Source organism: Eptatretus burgeri, chromosome 17 (assembly GCF_056783735.1).
Source record: "Eptatretus burgeri isolate ZD-2024b chromosome 17, Ebu_testis_v1, whole genome shotgun sequence".
In the NCBI taxonomy this organism is placed as follows: domain Eukaryota; kingdom Metazoa; phylum Chordata; class Myxini; order Myxiniformes; family Myxinidae; genus Eptatretus; species Eptatretus burgeri.
In genome coordinates this window covers 29,687,461-29,702,796 of record NC_140977.1, presented here as the reverse complement: position 1 = coordinate 29,702,796, position 15,336 = coordinate 29,687,461, and the positions used below count along the sequence as shown (strand labels likewise).

The 15,336-nt window shown below is 44.6% G+C and overlaps 1 protein-coding gene across 1 annotated transcript in view; it reads right to left on the bottom strand.

The window, feature by feature from the left end:
- LOC147009653 (baculoviral IAP repeat-containing protein 5-like) overlaps positions 1-15,336 on the bottom strand; it is a 21,885-nt gene continuing 6,549 nt past the window's right edge. The window contains exons 3-4 of the mRNA XM_085861535.1: positions 747-864; positions 1-344 (exon numbers count right to left, since the gene is read on the bottom strand). Of these exons, the coding sequence (XP_085717661.1) occupies positions 267-344; positions 747-864 (196 nt within the window). The 3' untranslated portion in view covers positions 1-266. The remainder of the gene's footprint in view (positions 345-746; positions 865-15,336) is intronic.

Sequence of the window (15,336 nt, the reverse complement as noted above, 5' to 3'; positions counted from 1 at the left end):
TATTGGAAGGAGGGAGTGTTCTTTTGCTCCTACATTAAACTTTATTGATAAAACCAAAAAACAAGCCACTGATCCTCTTGTTAGTTTCTAAAAGGTTCGGAAGGAAACATGAAAATGCCATCGATTAGTGGAGCAAAAATGGGGAGGGAAGGAGAAGCAAAACAAGGATGCGCTGATACAGTTGAGGTGAACAAAGGTAAGACGACGATGTGGAATGAAGAGGTGACGTTTGGCTTTGGAATGCACCACCTTGTACTTCTGGCTGCTCAAATGTTCAGCAATTTAATTCTTGTCGCCTGCACTTTCCCCTCAAAGTCAGAAATCCATTGTGATCCAACCTTTCTCTGTGACAAACAACAAATGACAAAGATCATTTAATGGAATGCTGACCAGAACGGCAGATGCAAGACGAAGCTTCAACGTCATATAAATCACTGTATTCGCAGAACACACGGTACTTGTAGCTCTGCGCAAACTAATCATTGCCAAGAATCCACGAGTGTGCCATCTATTCATTAGATAAGCAAAATAGTGGATTTCTATTTTTAATCCCAACTACGTCAAGCATTACTTGGCCACGTGCCGACATTCAGCCCTTTCCTTCCATCCCCTTATCCCATCACTACACCCTTGACGTCATTCTTCAAACTTCCTTCTTTTATTCTTTCCTTTCCCCTCCCCCCAATTTTTCATACCACCAACCTCCTTTTCTCATGTAAAAAGTACATGGTCCTTCATGTACTCACAATTAGATTATTCATGCGCTGGTTCTCCAGCTTAAGCAATTCTTCAAGAGTGAGTTCTTCCCAGGCTGGGAAGTTTGTTAAAAAGCTGCAGTTTCGAGAGTGTTTCTTGTGTTCCTCCCTGGTGAGAAGGCGAAGGAAAGACGTTACAATGGGAATTTTTGGTATAAATAAAAAAACAAACAAACAAACAAGAAAGATGTAGTACATAGCACGACGCTTGCAAAATCCAAATAAACAATAGATGCCATGGAAACAGCAATTTGGTAGTTTGGAAAATTTAACTTATCAAGTGTTTCACACGATTGAATATTGAGCATAACAAATTTGGTTGATACATATTCTAACTGGGGTCTAATCGTTGTTACCTCCGCCATCAAAGGTGGATGGAGGTAATGTTTTCACCTCTGTCTGTTTGCCTGTGAACAGGATATCTCAAAAAAAAAGTCATGGACAGATTCGGACGAAACTTGATGGATGAGTTGGCGAGGTGACAATAACAAGCCGATTCGATTTTAGTTCAGGTCCGAATCCAGATCCGGCATCTCAGTCGCCATGAACTAATCAGCCTGATGGAGGTATTCGCTGTACCACTCGGTTTTACGTTTTGGATGGCCTTGACCTTGTCCTTTGACCAAATTTCCCTCACATATACGACACAGTACACATACGTACAGATAAACTGTGTAAGTTTGTATTTGATATCCTGAAAATTTTGAGGTTTGGTAATAATAAAATCACAAAAAGTCCCATTTCATTGTAATGGGGTGAAATTACTATCATCATGTAAACCGTTGACACGTCAAAATGGCGAAATCAATAGTTCTGATTTTTGGTTAATCAATTCAGTGACCAAATATGCAAATGCTGTTCAAGTTTCTTGAACTTTTGACCAAAACAAAACAACAGGATTCGAGTTTTTGATGAGCTTCACCATTTTGTTAAGTTTTGTGTAGTTTGGGCAAGAATTGTGACTTGCAGGTGACTGACAGAAACAAACAAACATACTTGTGAATCTTCGATTTTACAAGTAATAAACTGGCAGTGACTGCAAGCCCAAAACATAAATAAATAAATAAGTCAAACAACACGAGATCGTATACAACCAAATCATTCACAAATTATGATCCATTAGCTCCGATGGAGCCTTGACAGAGGCCTCAAGCCCAAAGTAGTTTGTTGATGAAAATGGCAGCAGGCAGGGTAGGAAGGGTGGTGGTTGGCTTGCATTCAACTACAGGATACAGCAAAACATCCAGAATGCTTTGACATTTGACAGGTGGTTTTTATTTTGCAGCTTGCCAGGGCAGGAGAAAGCAGAAGAGCAACTGCCAAACATGTTGCAAATGAAGCACTGTATTTTGGCAGGCCGCAGGACATAATCGTTCCAGGACACAAATAACTATTTCAGTCATTTGCGCCGAAATGGCTGGTTTCATTTCCCACAAAGTAACATCGTTATCCACAGTTTCCAATTACTCAAGGGATTAACAAGAACCAAGTCGCTCTCTGCAGACTACATTTGGTGCGAGCAAAGAAAGCGCTTAATTGGCACAACATATCACAAGTACTTGTTACAGGTGGGCACATGGTATTGTGTAGGCTCTGGCACATGAACCGCAGGACGCCGGCTGGAGATTCACCACGTCGGCTGACTGCCACAAGAAGGCTGAGTGCGCTTTGAGACTGGATACACAAAAAAACAGCAAAAAATTACCCCGTGTGGGGGTGACGGTCATCTCTATAATGTTTTTCACTATCATAATCGATGAACCATTGCCAGATATCTCCTAAAATGACAGACTAGATAGGTTTTGAAAATGGCGACTTTCACAACTTTCGTGACCTCGTCACCTTGACCCTGACCTCGAATCCGGGAAAAAATGTCGTTGGGTATCACTCATCGACCTCCACCCACATACCAAATTTCATCAAGATCGGAAGTAAAAAGTTTTCCTTGTACCGGGAGGTGTTTTTGACCATCTTCCAGGTTTCGTGGCGGCCAAACGGGACGTAAATTCAAAAATCTGTCCGGTTAGATACAATATAATATTTTTTACTATCATAATCAATAAACAGTTGCCGAATATCTTGGAGAATGGCAGACGAGATAGGTTTTGAAAATGGCGATTTTTATAACTTACGTGACCTTGACCCGGACAAAAGTTATATCGTTGTGCAACACTCATTGACCTCTACCCACATACTAAGTTTCATCAAGATCGGAAAGAAAAATTGACGGACGGACGGACATTTGGTCCGGCTTTATTAGGTATCTCGGTAGAGTTTTCACCAATTACAGTAAAGTACTGGCAGGAGAGGGTAGAAAAGATTGTGGTTTTGGATGGGAAAAGATAAGAGATGGTGGTGAACAGCTGTTTTGAAGACCTGGAGGGAAGAGTGGTCTTGAAGAAAGTGTGGGAGTCTGCTTCAAAGGTGGGGGGAAAAAAAACAAGAGGAATGAAAGAGTGAAGGTGAGCAGTGATTGTTGATTTTAGTAGTTCTCCCAGAAGGGGGTTGCTGGCAGACCTTGAGCGCCCTGCGGAAACATAGGGGGGGGGACATATCTCAGACAGAGCGGAGGAGGGGGGGGGAGAGGGTGAGGCCAGAGAGGAGACGGGAGACGACAGAGAGACCACTGACCTGCCTGCAGTGAGAGAGTAAGAGACCCAAAGACTCATCCTCATCATGTGAGATACCAATGATCCTAAATGCCTTGGTTTCTACAGTGTAAAGCCAAGAAAGGTGAGACGGGAGCACCAGCCCAGAGGGAAGAGCAGTACTTCCTCAGGCTGCGGACAAAATCTTTGTATGTGGTCAGGAGCTCAGGTTTGCCAAGGAAGGGCTTTGCACAGCATAGGATTCCCAGTTGGCGAGTGGCTTGGAGGCCAGCTTGGAAATGTGGCTTTCCCAGGAAAGATCATAGCAGACAGTGAGATCCAGAAGCTTGAATGAAAGGGCTTCTTCCAGAGGATTGTTGAGAAAGTAGATTGGGGGGTGGGGGAGTGATTGGGGGGGGGGGGGTTCCAGACAGTCCTTTCAGAGAGACATAATGAAAGTGTGAGATTTGCCAGTATTGAAAGACATAAATTGTCTGATCCAGAGACACCAAACTTCTAAGCACATGTTATTGATGAGGCCAACAAAGAGGTAGGATTTACTATACCAAGGGAACATCAATCTGGTAAGTCAAAAGCTTAAGGCCCTGTCACACCTTGATGATTTAGCCAACGTATGCCGATGTATGAAAAATTTGTCTAAAACGCTGGCACACGTTGAATACGTTATGGGTACGTTAAGAGCACGCTGGCATACGTCGTCGTACGCGAGCTCGTCGACAAATTTTTCGACGTATACAAATTTTTTTATACGACGTATACGACAAATTTTTCGACAAATCGTCGAGCCGCAGCCTTTTAAAGGCTACGCCACGTGATCGTTGGCGATACGCTGCTGCGCTATGCATAAGTTAGGCTATCCTTGGGCATAGGTTGTGAACGCTGACAACACGCTCAGCATTCGTTGATAAAAGTTATCTACATGTTATCGAAACGTTCTGTGTACGTTACTAAACGTTAAGCATACGTCAAACTCGTTATGAATACGTCAAAAACTGGAAAAAAACATCAATAGTTCAGCGTACACCAGCGTTTTACATACATTTTGATACCTTGCCATATGCTGGCTAAAACGTCAAGGTGTGACAGGGCCTTTAAGAGAGGAGAGTAGAACTAAAGCATAAAGAGGCCTTTGACGAGCTGGGCACATGCAGTAACTCGGATTCCACAAAGCTGGCATCACACAAGCAATTCGCAACCAAGTATGATGAAGATTCCACCCCCCCCCCACCCTCCAACGCTGAACACTCAAGCATTTTATCTCATGTATTGTTATTCTAAATATATGGCACACATCTTGGGATTGATAACAAGTACACAGTGAGGCTCATACAATTTTGTAGAGCCACCCTGAGAGATTTGCAGAATTTGCATTCAGGCTTTTCCAGCTTGTGCAAAGACTGAAATTTCCTGCAAAGATTTATTATTTAAGAATGCGTTGAACACATCAGAAATGCACTCTGTCCTTATAATTTATGGGTTGGCCTATTAGTTTTCCCAACTGAACGCATGGCTCATGATGAGGGGAATTCACGTTCATAATCACATAACATGTGTGTTTGTCCATTGTCTACTGATGAACTTTTAATTCATGGAAAACTACAATGATGCCCACCAACATCTTTGTAGTTCTTGGTAAAGCACACTGATGAACTACCACTAACTTATTGCCAAGACAACAGGAGATTCTGACGTGTCCTTCATCTTGTTCACAAGTTATCACAGAGTAAGGACATTTTACCAACCATTCCTGTGCCATATCCACAATTCTGCACTGCAACTACAGTGGCCTACAAAAGTATTCAGCCCCCTCCAAAGTTTTCACATTTTGATGCCACCTGATCTCATTTCATGATGCTTTCAAATCAAACTTAATATACAGTCTTCAAAAACAAACCCAAAGTGATTCTTCTTCTTCTTGCATATGGCAGATTGGCTGTTGGGTAGTTATCATTCTGTTGGGGAACAACTATGCCACTGATGCTGTGCCGCTTTACCAGTACACTGGTACTCATTTTGCTAACTTGAGAAGGATGACAGACCGAGTCAACCCCACCTGGTTTTAATTCAGTAGCAAACAGGACCTGAACTCAGGAACCTAAGATCCCAAGTCAGCCACCCTAACCACTAAGCCAACACCAGGCTTCCGAAAGTGATAAAGCTAAACAGCTGTAGATAACATGTGAATAAGTGAAATTAACAGAGAGAAAAAAAAAAAACCAGATGAGCCTCAGTTTCAAAAGTTCAAACCCTTTGCCTAATGAACTTTAAATCACTTCAGGAGCAAATTATTTGTTTGAAAAGTTACAAAATAAGTTCTAATAGGTGTCACCTGTATTTAATCAGAAGATTAACTTAAAAATTCACCCCCCCACTTATCCAAGAAGTTTTAAGGTGCAACTCACTTGGTCAACCAACAAGGCAAACATGAAGACCAAGGAGCTTTCCAAAGAAGTCAGACATGAAGTGGCGGGGAAGCACCGTTCAGGAGAGGGTTATAAGAAGATTTAAGTCACTCATTATCTCTATGAGTGTGGTGAAATCCATAATTAAGAAGTAGAAGACGTATCACACCATCCAGACGAGGTCACCCATCCAAACTCAGCAGCCAGGCAAGCAGGAAACTGGTTCGGAATATCACTGTAAATCCCACAATGACTGAAAGATCAGCAAGGCTCTATGTCTGAGATGGAGGTCAATGTTAATCAATCAACAATATCCCGTTTCCTTCACAAAGCAGGCCTCTGTGGACAGGTGGCAAGAAGGAAGCCATTACTGAAAAAAAACACGTCTAAAAGCTCATATGGAGTTTGCAAAAAAGCATCTTAATGATACTGCATGCATGTGGAGAAAAGTTTTGTGATCAGATGAGACAAAAATTGAACTTTTCGGTCTGAATTCAAAACATTACGTCTGGCGCAAGGCCAACACTACACATCACCGGGTCAACACCATCCCTACTGTCAAGCATGGTGGTGGCAGCATCATGTTATAGGGCTGCTCTTCATCAGCAGGGACTGGCAAGGTTGTCAGGAAATAAGGGACAATGGATGGTGTAAAGTACAGGAGAATACTTGATGAAAACTAGCTTGAATCAGCCATGAATCTGAAACTGGGTAGGAGATTCCACATTTCAGCAGGACAATGATCTGAAGCACAAAGCTAAAGCCACACTGGAATGGCTGAATAAGAAGAAACTAAATGTCCTTGAGTGGCCCAGTCAAAGTCCAGACTTGAATCCAATTGAACATTTATGGCGAGACTTGAAGATTTCAGTCCAGACGATCTCCATCAAAGTTGGCAGAACAGAGCAATTTTCACCTGAAGAATGGGCAAAGATTTCACCATCTCACTGTGAAAAGCTGGTAGAGACCTACCCAAAAGACTCATAACAGTCATTGCTGCAACATGTGCTTCCACCAAGTACTGACCGAAGGGCCTGAATACTTTTACAACCAGCGAATTTTGATTTGTACATGTTTTTAGCAGGTATTCCTGAAATGTAACCTCCTTCAACTATAACAGTGTTTAGTTTGATCTCTTCAGTTACAAATAAAAAAGCTCATTTGGAAAAAAATAGTTTCTACATTATTCGTAATTCATCTAAATGTGGTATTATTGATGGGGGTGAATACTCTTGAAGGCCACTGTAATACGACTGCCATCACAGCCACAATTAATCCCACCTTGTGGTGTCAGCTGCACGAGCTTTACCTCTCTGTTCCACTTTATCCAAAGAACACTCTCGTTGTATTCTCACATGACTCGCATCACTCTCCACCACTTTCCATCAATTTTGATCTGCCCTTTCTGCCAACTGGATACATATCAAAGGGCTACTTGGCCAAATCCCACACCATCCCTCCCCTGCCCCCATGTAGATGTCCAAACCAACGCAAAACATGCCTCCTCACCAATGTCCATTACTCCTGCCCAGCCCCTAGTATCCTCACTCTCATACTCCCCTTACAGAGGCCTCAATCTCCATCCTCTACCACAATCTCTCCTCTTCCTTCCTCAATAACCAAATCTCTGCCTCATAAGAAGAACCAGTGATATTGCTATTTTGCAAATCCACACACTCAGCCTAACCAGAATCTTTCAATCATAGATCACTCCAGAAATACTCCTCCACTTACTGTACACCATTCCTCCACTTTCACTTCCTCAACACAACATTTCAATCCCACCTCTGATATTGCTAACAAATCGACAAAACATTTCCCAAGGTAACCATATTCTTGCTCCTCACATAACACATCCATCACCACCAGACAGAAATGGACCAAGAGCTGACTCTCAATATAAACCAACCTTCATCTCCCCTGAACCAATCATAGATCCGATTGACATTGTGGCTCACTCGTACAATGCCTCAACTATACTTACCAATCTTTCAGACACCCCCTTCTTCCTCAGACATCATTACACAATGTTACGAGGAACTCAATTATGTGCTCACTGCAGAGCGACAAACCCACAATACTGCTTATTGCTCTCTTCCAAAAAATGTCTCCTGTCTGCTTCAGAATGAAGATAGCATCTGTTGTTCCCTTCCCTGGCATAAATCCAAACTGCATCCCTTAAAATCCTGACAAACACAGCCAATCATTTACCACATTTTCCAATACGTTGAACACTTGTTCCATCAGCATGATACCCCTACAATTCCCACATTTGGTTGCAGATGTCCATTGTTCTTGGAGAGAGCCACCAAGTCACTCTCTTGCAAATCCTTCTCCCAGATCTTAACCAATAACTTCCAAAGCAAATCCATTCCTCTGTTCTCCATTCCACCAGTCCCCAAATCTCCACCACCAACACCACCCCTGATGGTCTTCTAGCTTTTTCCATCTTGGTTATTTTTGCAAATGCTGCCGCAACCTTCTGCTGCTCTATGTCTTGCTTGTACCTTGCTGACATCTCCTAATATATCACTACTATCAACCAAGAATCTCCCCTCTGCAGCTCTTTATCACCTAAATGTCCACAAAATGCTTTGTAGCCCTTTCCCAGATCTTCACCACCTTATAAAGAATCTGTTCAGCCTCCTCCATGTCTAACTTCTCAAACCACCCTCACCATACCTGTCGAGCTTTTGTCACTGCTGTCTTTGCCTCTTTTTTTCACCCTGGACCATCCAATGCAATCCTGCCAGTTATCTTGCCATTCTTAAAAGGCCTTTTATTCCGAACCTCCAAGTTCCGTGAACACTGCTCCTCCCTCTTGGTCCTCCCTCTTGGTCCTCCCTCTTGGTCCTCCCTCTTGGTCCTCCCTCTTGGTCCTCCCTCTTGGTCCTCTCTCTCTCTCTCTCTCTCTCTCTCTCTCTCTCTCTCTCTCCTGTAGTTTACCACAACCTTATCTGCCTCCGCAAGCAAGACCTCCATTCCCTTGAATCTGACTGCATGATCACCCTGTAGCTTGCACAACCTGATGTTCTCCCTGCCCTTTCAGACAACTCCCATTCTTGACCAGCTTCTAAACTAACACCAACAACCTCTTCTAGCTCAGTACTGCCTCCCCCACCATACTATTCCAGGATCCTACACCTATCCCTCTAGCTCATTCGGAAGTAATCAATCTGGATCCTCTTGGGTCCATTTCTAAAAGGTGGTTATATGTTCTTCCCTCCAATAAAAAAACACCTGAATTTGCCACAAATGGTTCCAACCCCTCTGCAGTCTTAAAAATAAATTTCACACCCCCATTTCTAGTCCAGGAATCTTCCCCACCACATACTCCTTGAAAAACCACATCCTTAAAAAGATAACACTCATTCCAAATCCTCAACACTATTCCAGAACGACTTCATTTCATACTCTGGCATCCCACCTGAAGCGTGTACCCTGACATGGCATTTCCCCTTCAACAATAAGCTTTACAAATATTAGTATCCCACTTACCTTGACAACCAACACAATCTACCATGTCAACTCCCTCTCCACAACCACACCTACTGCCATGCTTCCTGCCATTACCTGTATTTCAAAGAACCTTAAATCCTCACAACATTTACTATCCATCTGGTCTCTTGCAAACAAGTCCCCCACCCCCAATCTTTTTATCAGAATTTCACAATCTCTGACCAAACCTGTCAAAGAACCACCATTCCAAGACCCAAATGTCAACCTTCTCTTAACCCTCACCCTCACAGCTTAAATAGTATGTAAATGACAGTGGTGCCTGCTCACCCACAACATCCTGGTGCCTTTGCCTCATGGAAAGCAAACCCAACTGAGGGCAATCTCAGTTCCTTCCACAAAGAACAAGTGTGTATCTACCCTCAGGAGAGCCAGAAAACAACATCTTTCTCATCTCAAGTCTGAACTCTCAAACCTCTCTCCCTCCTCAAAATCCTGGTGGCGTTTAATCAAATCTGTTTCTGGTGTATGTTCCCCCTCCATTCCCCCCCCCCTTACCTCAAATGGCGGCACTGCTGATTCCACACGTGATAAAGCTGAATGTCTAAACTCGGTGTTTGCAGCTAAATCTTGTGTCCTAAACCCATCACTTTCTCTACCCACTTTACCCAGTCGCACCCAACTGTCCCTGGACTCTGTATCCTTTTCTCCTGACAAGGTGGAGAGCTTGCTTTCAAACCTCGAGTCAGATTCTGCAACCGGTCCAGACGGCATCAGCCCACGTGTCCTCAAAGCCTGCTCTTCTGCTCTTACTCACCCTCTCTCTGTTCTATTCACCCTCTCATTTGCCCAAGGTCATCTGCCATCTGCTTGGAAATCTGCTAACATCACTACCCTGCATAAAAAAGGTGCAAAAACAGATCCCTGTAACTACAGACCAATCAACCTTCTCCCAATCATCAGCAAGGTTATGGAATCCATCACCGCTTCAGACATGAAATCCTTCCTCTTCTCCAATGGCTTGATTTCCAATCATCAATTTGGTTTCAGACCAGGTCACTCTACCCTGGATATGCTGCTTCTGCTCTCCCATCAATGGATGGAGGTCCTCAATGCCAGACAGGAAATCCGAGCCGTATCCCTGGACATATCACGTGCTTTTGACACAGTCTGGCACCCTGCACTACTCACCAAACTCTCTTCCCATGGTATTCAAGGCCATCTCCACTCATGGCTCGCAGACTTCCTCTCCTGTCGCAGTCAACGTGTGGCCCTAAATGGAGTTCTTTCATCCCCTCTTCCTGTGCAGGCTGGAGTTCCTCAAGGTAGCGTTCTGGGCCCTGTTCTTTTTCTGGTTTTCATCAATGATCTCTCCGACTCTCTGGAAAAACCTCTATATCTCTTTGCTGACGAATCCACCCTCTGCCGTACCATCTGTCATCCCTCAGACCGGCATGCAGCAGCTTCTTCGCTCACTGCAGATCTGGATAAAATCACAAACTGGTCCAACACGTGGAACATGTCTTTCAACCCAGACAAATCTCACACTCTCAATATGTCTCCTCGAAAGGACCGTTTAGAAAACCCCCCCATCCACTTTCTCAAAAATCCTCTGGAAGAAGTCTTTTCTTTCAAGCTTATGGGTCTCACTAACTGCCATGACCTTTCCTGGGAAAGTCACATTCCAACCTCGCCTCAAAAGCCAGTCGCCGACTGGGAATCCTCTGTCGTGCAAAGTCCTTCCTCGGTCCTCTTGAGCTCCTGACCACTTACAAAGCTTTTGTCCGTAGCCTGATGGAGTACTGCTCTCCCCTCTGGGCTGGTGCTCCTGCCTCCCACCTTTCTCGGCTTCACACTGTCGAAACCAGGGCATTTAAGATCATCGGCATCTCCCGCAATGAAGCTGAGTCTTTGGGCCTCTCACTCAGTCACCGCAGGTTGGTCGGTGGTCTTTCTGTCTTCTACCGACTCCTCTCCAGCCTTGCCCCCCTGCTCTCTCTGAGATTTGTCCCCACCACATTTCCACAGGGCACTCAAGGTCCGCCAACAACCCCCTTCTGGTAAAACTACCAAAATCACGAATCACTGCTCATCTTCACTCTTTCATTCCTCTTTTTTCCCACCTTTGGAATAAACTTCCTCACTCTATTCTTTCCCATTCTTCCCTCCAGGCTTTCAAAACAGCTGTTCACCACCACCTCTCATCTTCCCCCATCCAAATCCTCAATCTTTTCTACCCCCGATAATCCATCCAAGCCCACTTCCTTCAATTCCCCTGCTTTCCTTCCTGAAAGTCCCTGTAATGTCCATCTTCTCTTCACCATGTTCCCCGTCCCATCCCATCCCTCTCCCTTCCACAGTTCACCTAATGTGTCTGTTCCCCACTGTTTTGTCCCTTCCATTCCCGCCCCTCTTGTCTCATGCCTCCTTGCTGTGAGTTGTGTGTTTGCTCTCATACGAGCCCCGACAAGGTATACAAAAAAAAAAAAAAACATCTCTGCCAACAGTAACTGGATGCCAACCTGGCCACACCTGCTCGCCCATGGCAACTTTACCGGGTGAGGCCCTACCCCTATTGGGAACGGTGCCATTAATGCCATTCACCCTTTCTTTTGTAGAACTCATGGCCATGCTTGTCAGCCTGAGAGTTACATCTGGATGGAGGACCAAGGATTTGAAGTGCAAGTTATTGCAGGTATGGAGTCTCTCAATCTCAGACAGGAAATCAGGGCAGTTTCTCAAGACAGAGCTCAAGCATTCAATATAGTCTGGCACTTGCTCTCCATACACTCTGCTTACATCATTCAAGGCCAACTCCACGCATGGCTCACCGACTTATTTTGCTCTCGTTCGTAAAGGTATGGCTCTAAACAAAATCCTCTTATCTCCTCTCCCTACTAAGGCTGGAGTGCCCCCAATGCAGTGTTCTGGGCCCTGTCCGATTCCTAATCTTAATAAATGATCTTTCTGACTCTGGGCAATCCTTTATCTCTTTGCTGATGACTCCAACATATGCCGTGATATCCCAATCATCCTTTAGATAGGCAGGCAGCAACCTCATCCCTCTCTGCAGACCGTGATAGAATCAGGATATGGTCAAACATTGGGAATGTGCATCAATCCTGACAAATGCACTCGCATTGTGTCTCTATTGCCTGGTGTTGGCTTAATGGTAAGGGTGGGGGATTTGGGATTTGAGGATCCTGAGTTCAAATCCCAATCATCTGTTTAATTAATACCATGTGGGGTTGACTGCATGTCATCCTTTGGAGGTGAGCAAAATAAGTGCCAGCTTGCCGGTATCCTGTGTCGGAGTGGCAACCCATCCAGTATCGTGCCCAATAGCCAAGGAGACTGCTTAGGAAGCACCAACGCTCTGCACAGAGTGTGGTCCCAATGGATGGATGGATGGATTGTGTCTCTCCAAAAGATCAATTGACAAACCCACACAACTACTTTCTTAATTCTCTTGAAGACATTCATTCACAAATGTCTGGGCCTCATCATCAACCATAATCTTTCTTGGACAAACCATATCATCCAAGTTGGCCTCCAAAGCCATTGGGCATCCTCAATCATGTAGTCCTTCCTTGGCACACCTGTAATTTTATCCACCTACAAGGCCTTCATCCATAACCTGATGGAGTACTGCTCTCCCCTATAGGATGGCACAGCTGCCTCACACCTTTCCCAGCTTGACTTCATGGAAACTAAGACCCTCAAAATCATTAGAATCTCCGACAATGAGGCCCGATGTCTGGGACTATTAATTATCACTTTCACATCACAAGCAAGTTGGTGGTCTGTCTTCTACCACGTCCTTTCTGGTCTTACACCCTTTGTGTTCTATCCCCTCTCCACGCCGTACGCAGTCTGCCAGTAACCCCCTTCTAGTGAAGTGAAATGCCCATAAACCAGACTTGCTGCTCACTACTTCCACTCATTCTTCTTCTTGCCCCCCCCCCACCCACCCACCCACCTGTGGAACTAACTTCTTCAGTCTCCTGGATCTCATTCTTCCTTTAAAGGCTTCAAGACATCTGTTTACCACCATCTCAGGTTATCCCCCATCTCCAAACATGATTAACCCTCCCCAAATCCACCTCTTTCCATGTTTCCAGTACTTGCTTCCACTTCTGTGAATGAGAGTTTGCGACGATGTCCATCTTGTTTAACCCCCCACCCCAAGTCCCTATTCTTCCCTACATCTATTATTTCTCCAAGTCCCTCTATTTTGGCCATCAACCCTGCCGTTGGTGTACCCTGACACCCTCCCCCTCCCCCCATTTCTGCTGTCCTGTTTGTTCTGTCATGTCCCAGCTCCTCCATGAGCGTTGACACTATAAAAATGGTAATGCAGGTAATGAAAGAAAGACAACACCAAGCAGAAATCCAAATTGGCTGATGCATTGCCATTGAAATGGCAGCGAGTTCAACATATACTGCCCCCTGCTGGTACCTCTGCAGAATGTTTTCCCTTCATAGCTGAAGGTGGCTATTCATAGTGCCATGATGTGTGAACACCCGAGTGCACAATTTTCTTAATACTATCGGACTTGCTGCCTATACAGCAAACACACTCTGATATGAGAAGCAGAGCAACCTCGAGTCAAGGTGTATGTATGTATATATATATATATATATATATATATATATATATATATATATATATATATATATATATATATATATATATATATATATATATATTGTGATGGTTCTGTGAAACCGTCATTCCCCAAGGCAATGGCACACAACATAAAGCGGTTCCCGAATTATTTCATTATTATTTGTTTCAGATAGTTCTCCCCTTTTGTGAAATTGGTTTTATGGGTCAATATGCGTCGTGAGGGATTAGGTAGGTTTTTTTCCCCCATTCGATCCCATTTTCATTCTTGCACACAAATCTCTCACGTGATGAAGAACACGCTGCACGCAGCCTAATTTGCATAGACGGACCAAAACCCGGTTTGGATCACACGCTGGAATCAAACTGCCACACCACTTCAACCTCCACGACACTCTTCCCACAAACGCTACAGTGACCACATTATACTGATAAATCATTAAGACACCTTTATTATCACTTCACATTATTAGAACATTAAACAAGCTCGCTATACACATTCACCATTACTCAACAATCACGACGCCTCAAATCACAGTATGAACCACCACGCCACATCAACCACAGGTCACCCGCTATGCCGCCTCGACCACGATCACTACAAATCACCACAGATGCCCGCCACCACCTTCGGAGCAACGCGAACCATGGAAAATGCGCTGACAGCAGGCACCTAAGATCTGGCTGTTTAGACTTTGATAGCACGAAGCGCAAATGTGCGTGAATCGCCCATTAGCACCTTGGGAATAGCCCTGACACTCCGCTTGGTTGTAATGCTGGAATCATCACGACTGAACTCACATGGGCAGTGCCGGTACTGTAGGAATCGGGTGTGTACCAATGAGCGCCTCACAAATCCCGGTCACCACACTTAGCGACTCTCCAAATCCGCAACAAAGCTCTGTCCCCGACGAGCAGCTCTTTAAACAGTGCTTTCCAGATGCATGAAAAACATAGAATATTTGGCTTGGTCGGCGGTACACAGCGAAAGGCAAGCCAGAGCTGGTGTAGCGGAACTGGAACTGGAGCTTGCGGGATGGAACGCTGAGCGAGCTAGCAAGCGATACGAGCGACTTGCATGGCGCGTTCATCAAGGCCAGGCAAATTAACACCTCACATATGACGTTAACCTGTCTCCATACACGTTCTTTCTCTTTTCCGTCTCATCTTCTGTGGAAGCAAAGGGAACTGTATTTTCAGACGGACCTCACTGATACGCAACTCTTTCCAGTTTCCTCCAAGAACATCACCTGCACCTCACCCCCACCCGCACTTGCACTTCTTCAATACACACCTTAGATACCAACCAATATGCCTGCTTTGTACCCCGCTCCCTCAGCGAATGGGCAGCGTGGGCTCGTCAGCCCTGCTTGATGAGCTCATGAGGTCACAACTACATCGCAATGCTCTGTCTTCCTTGCTATTCTACCCTTCTGCAAAATGACCCTGATGGCACCTGTATTGTTAGTGTAAGTACGAGTGTTTAA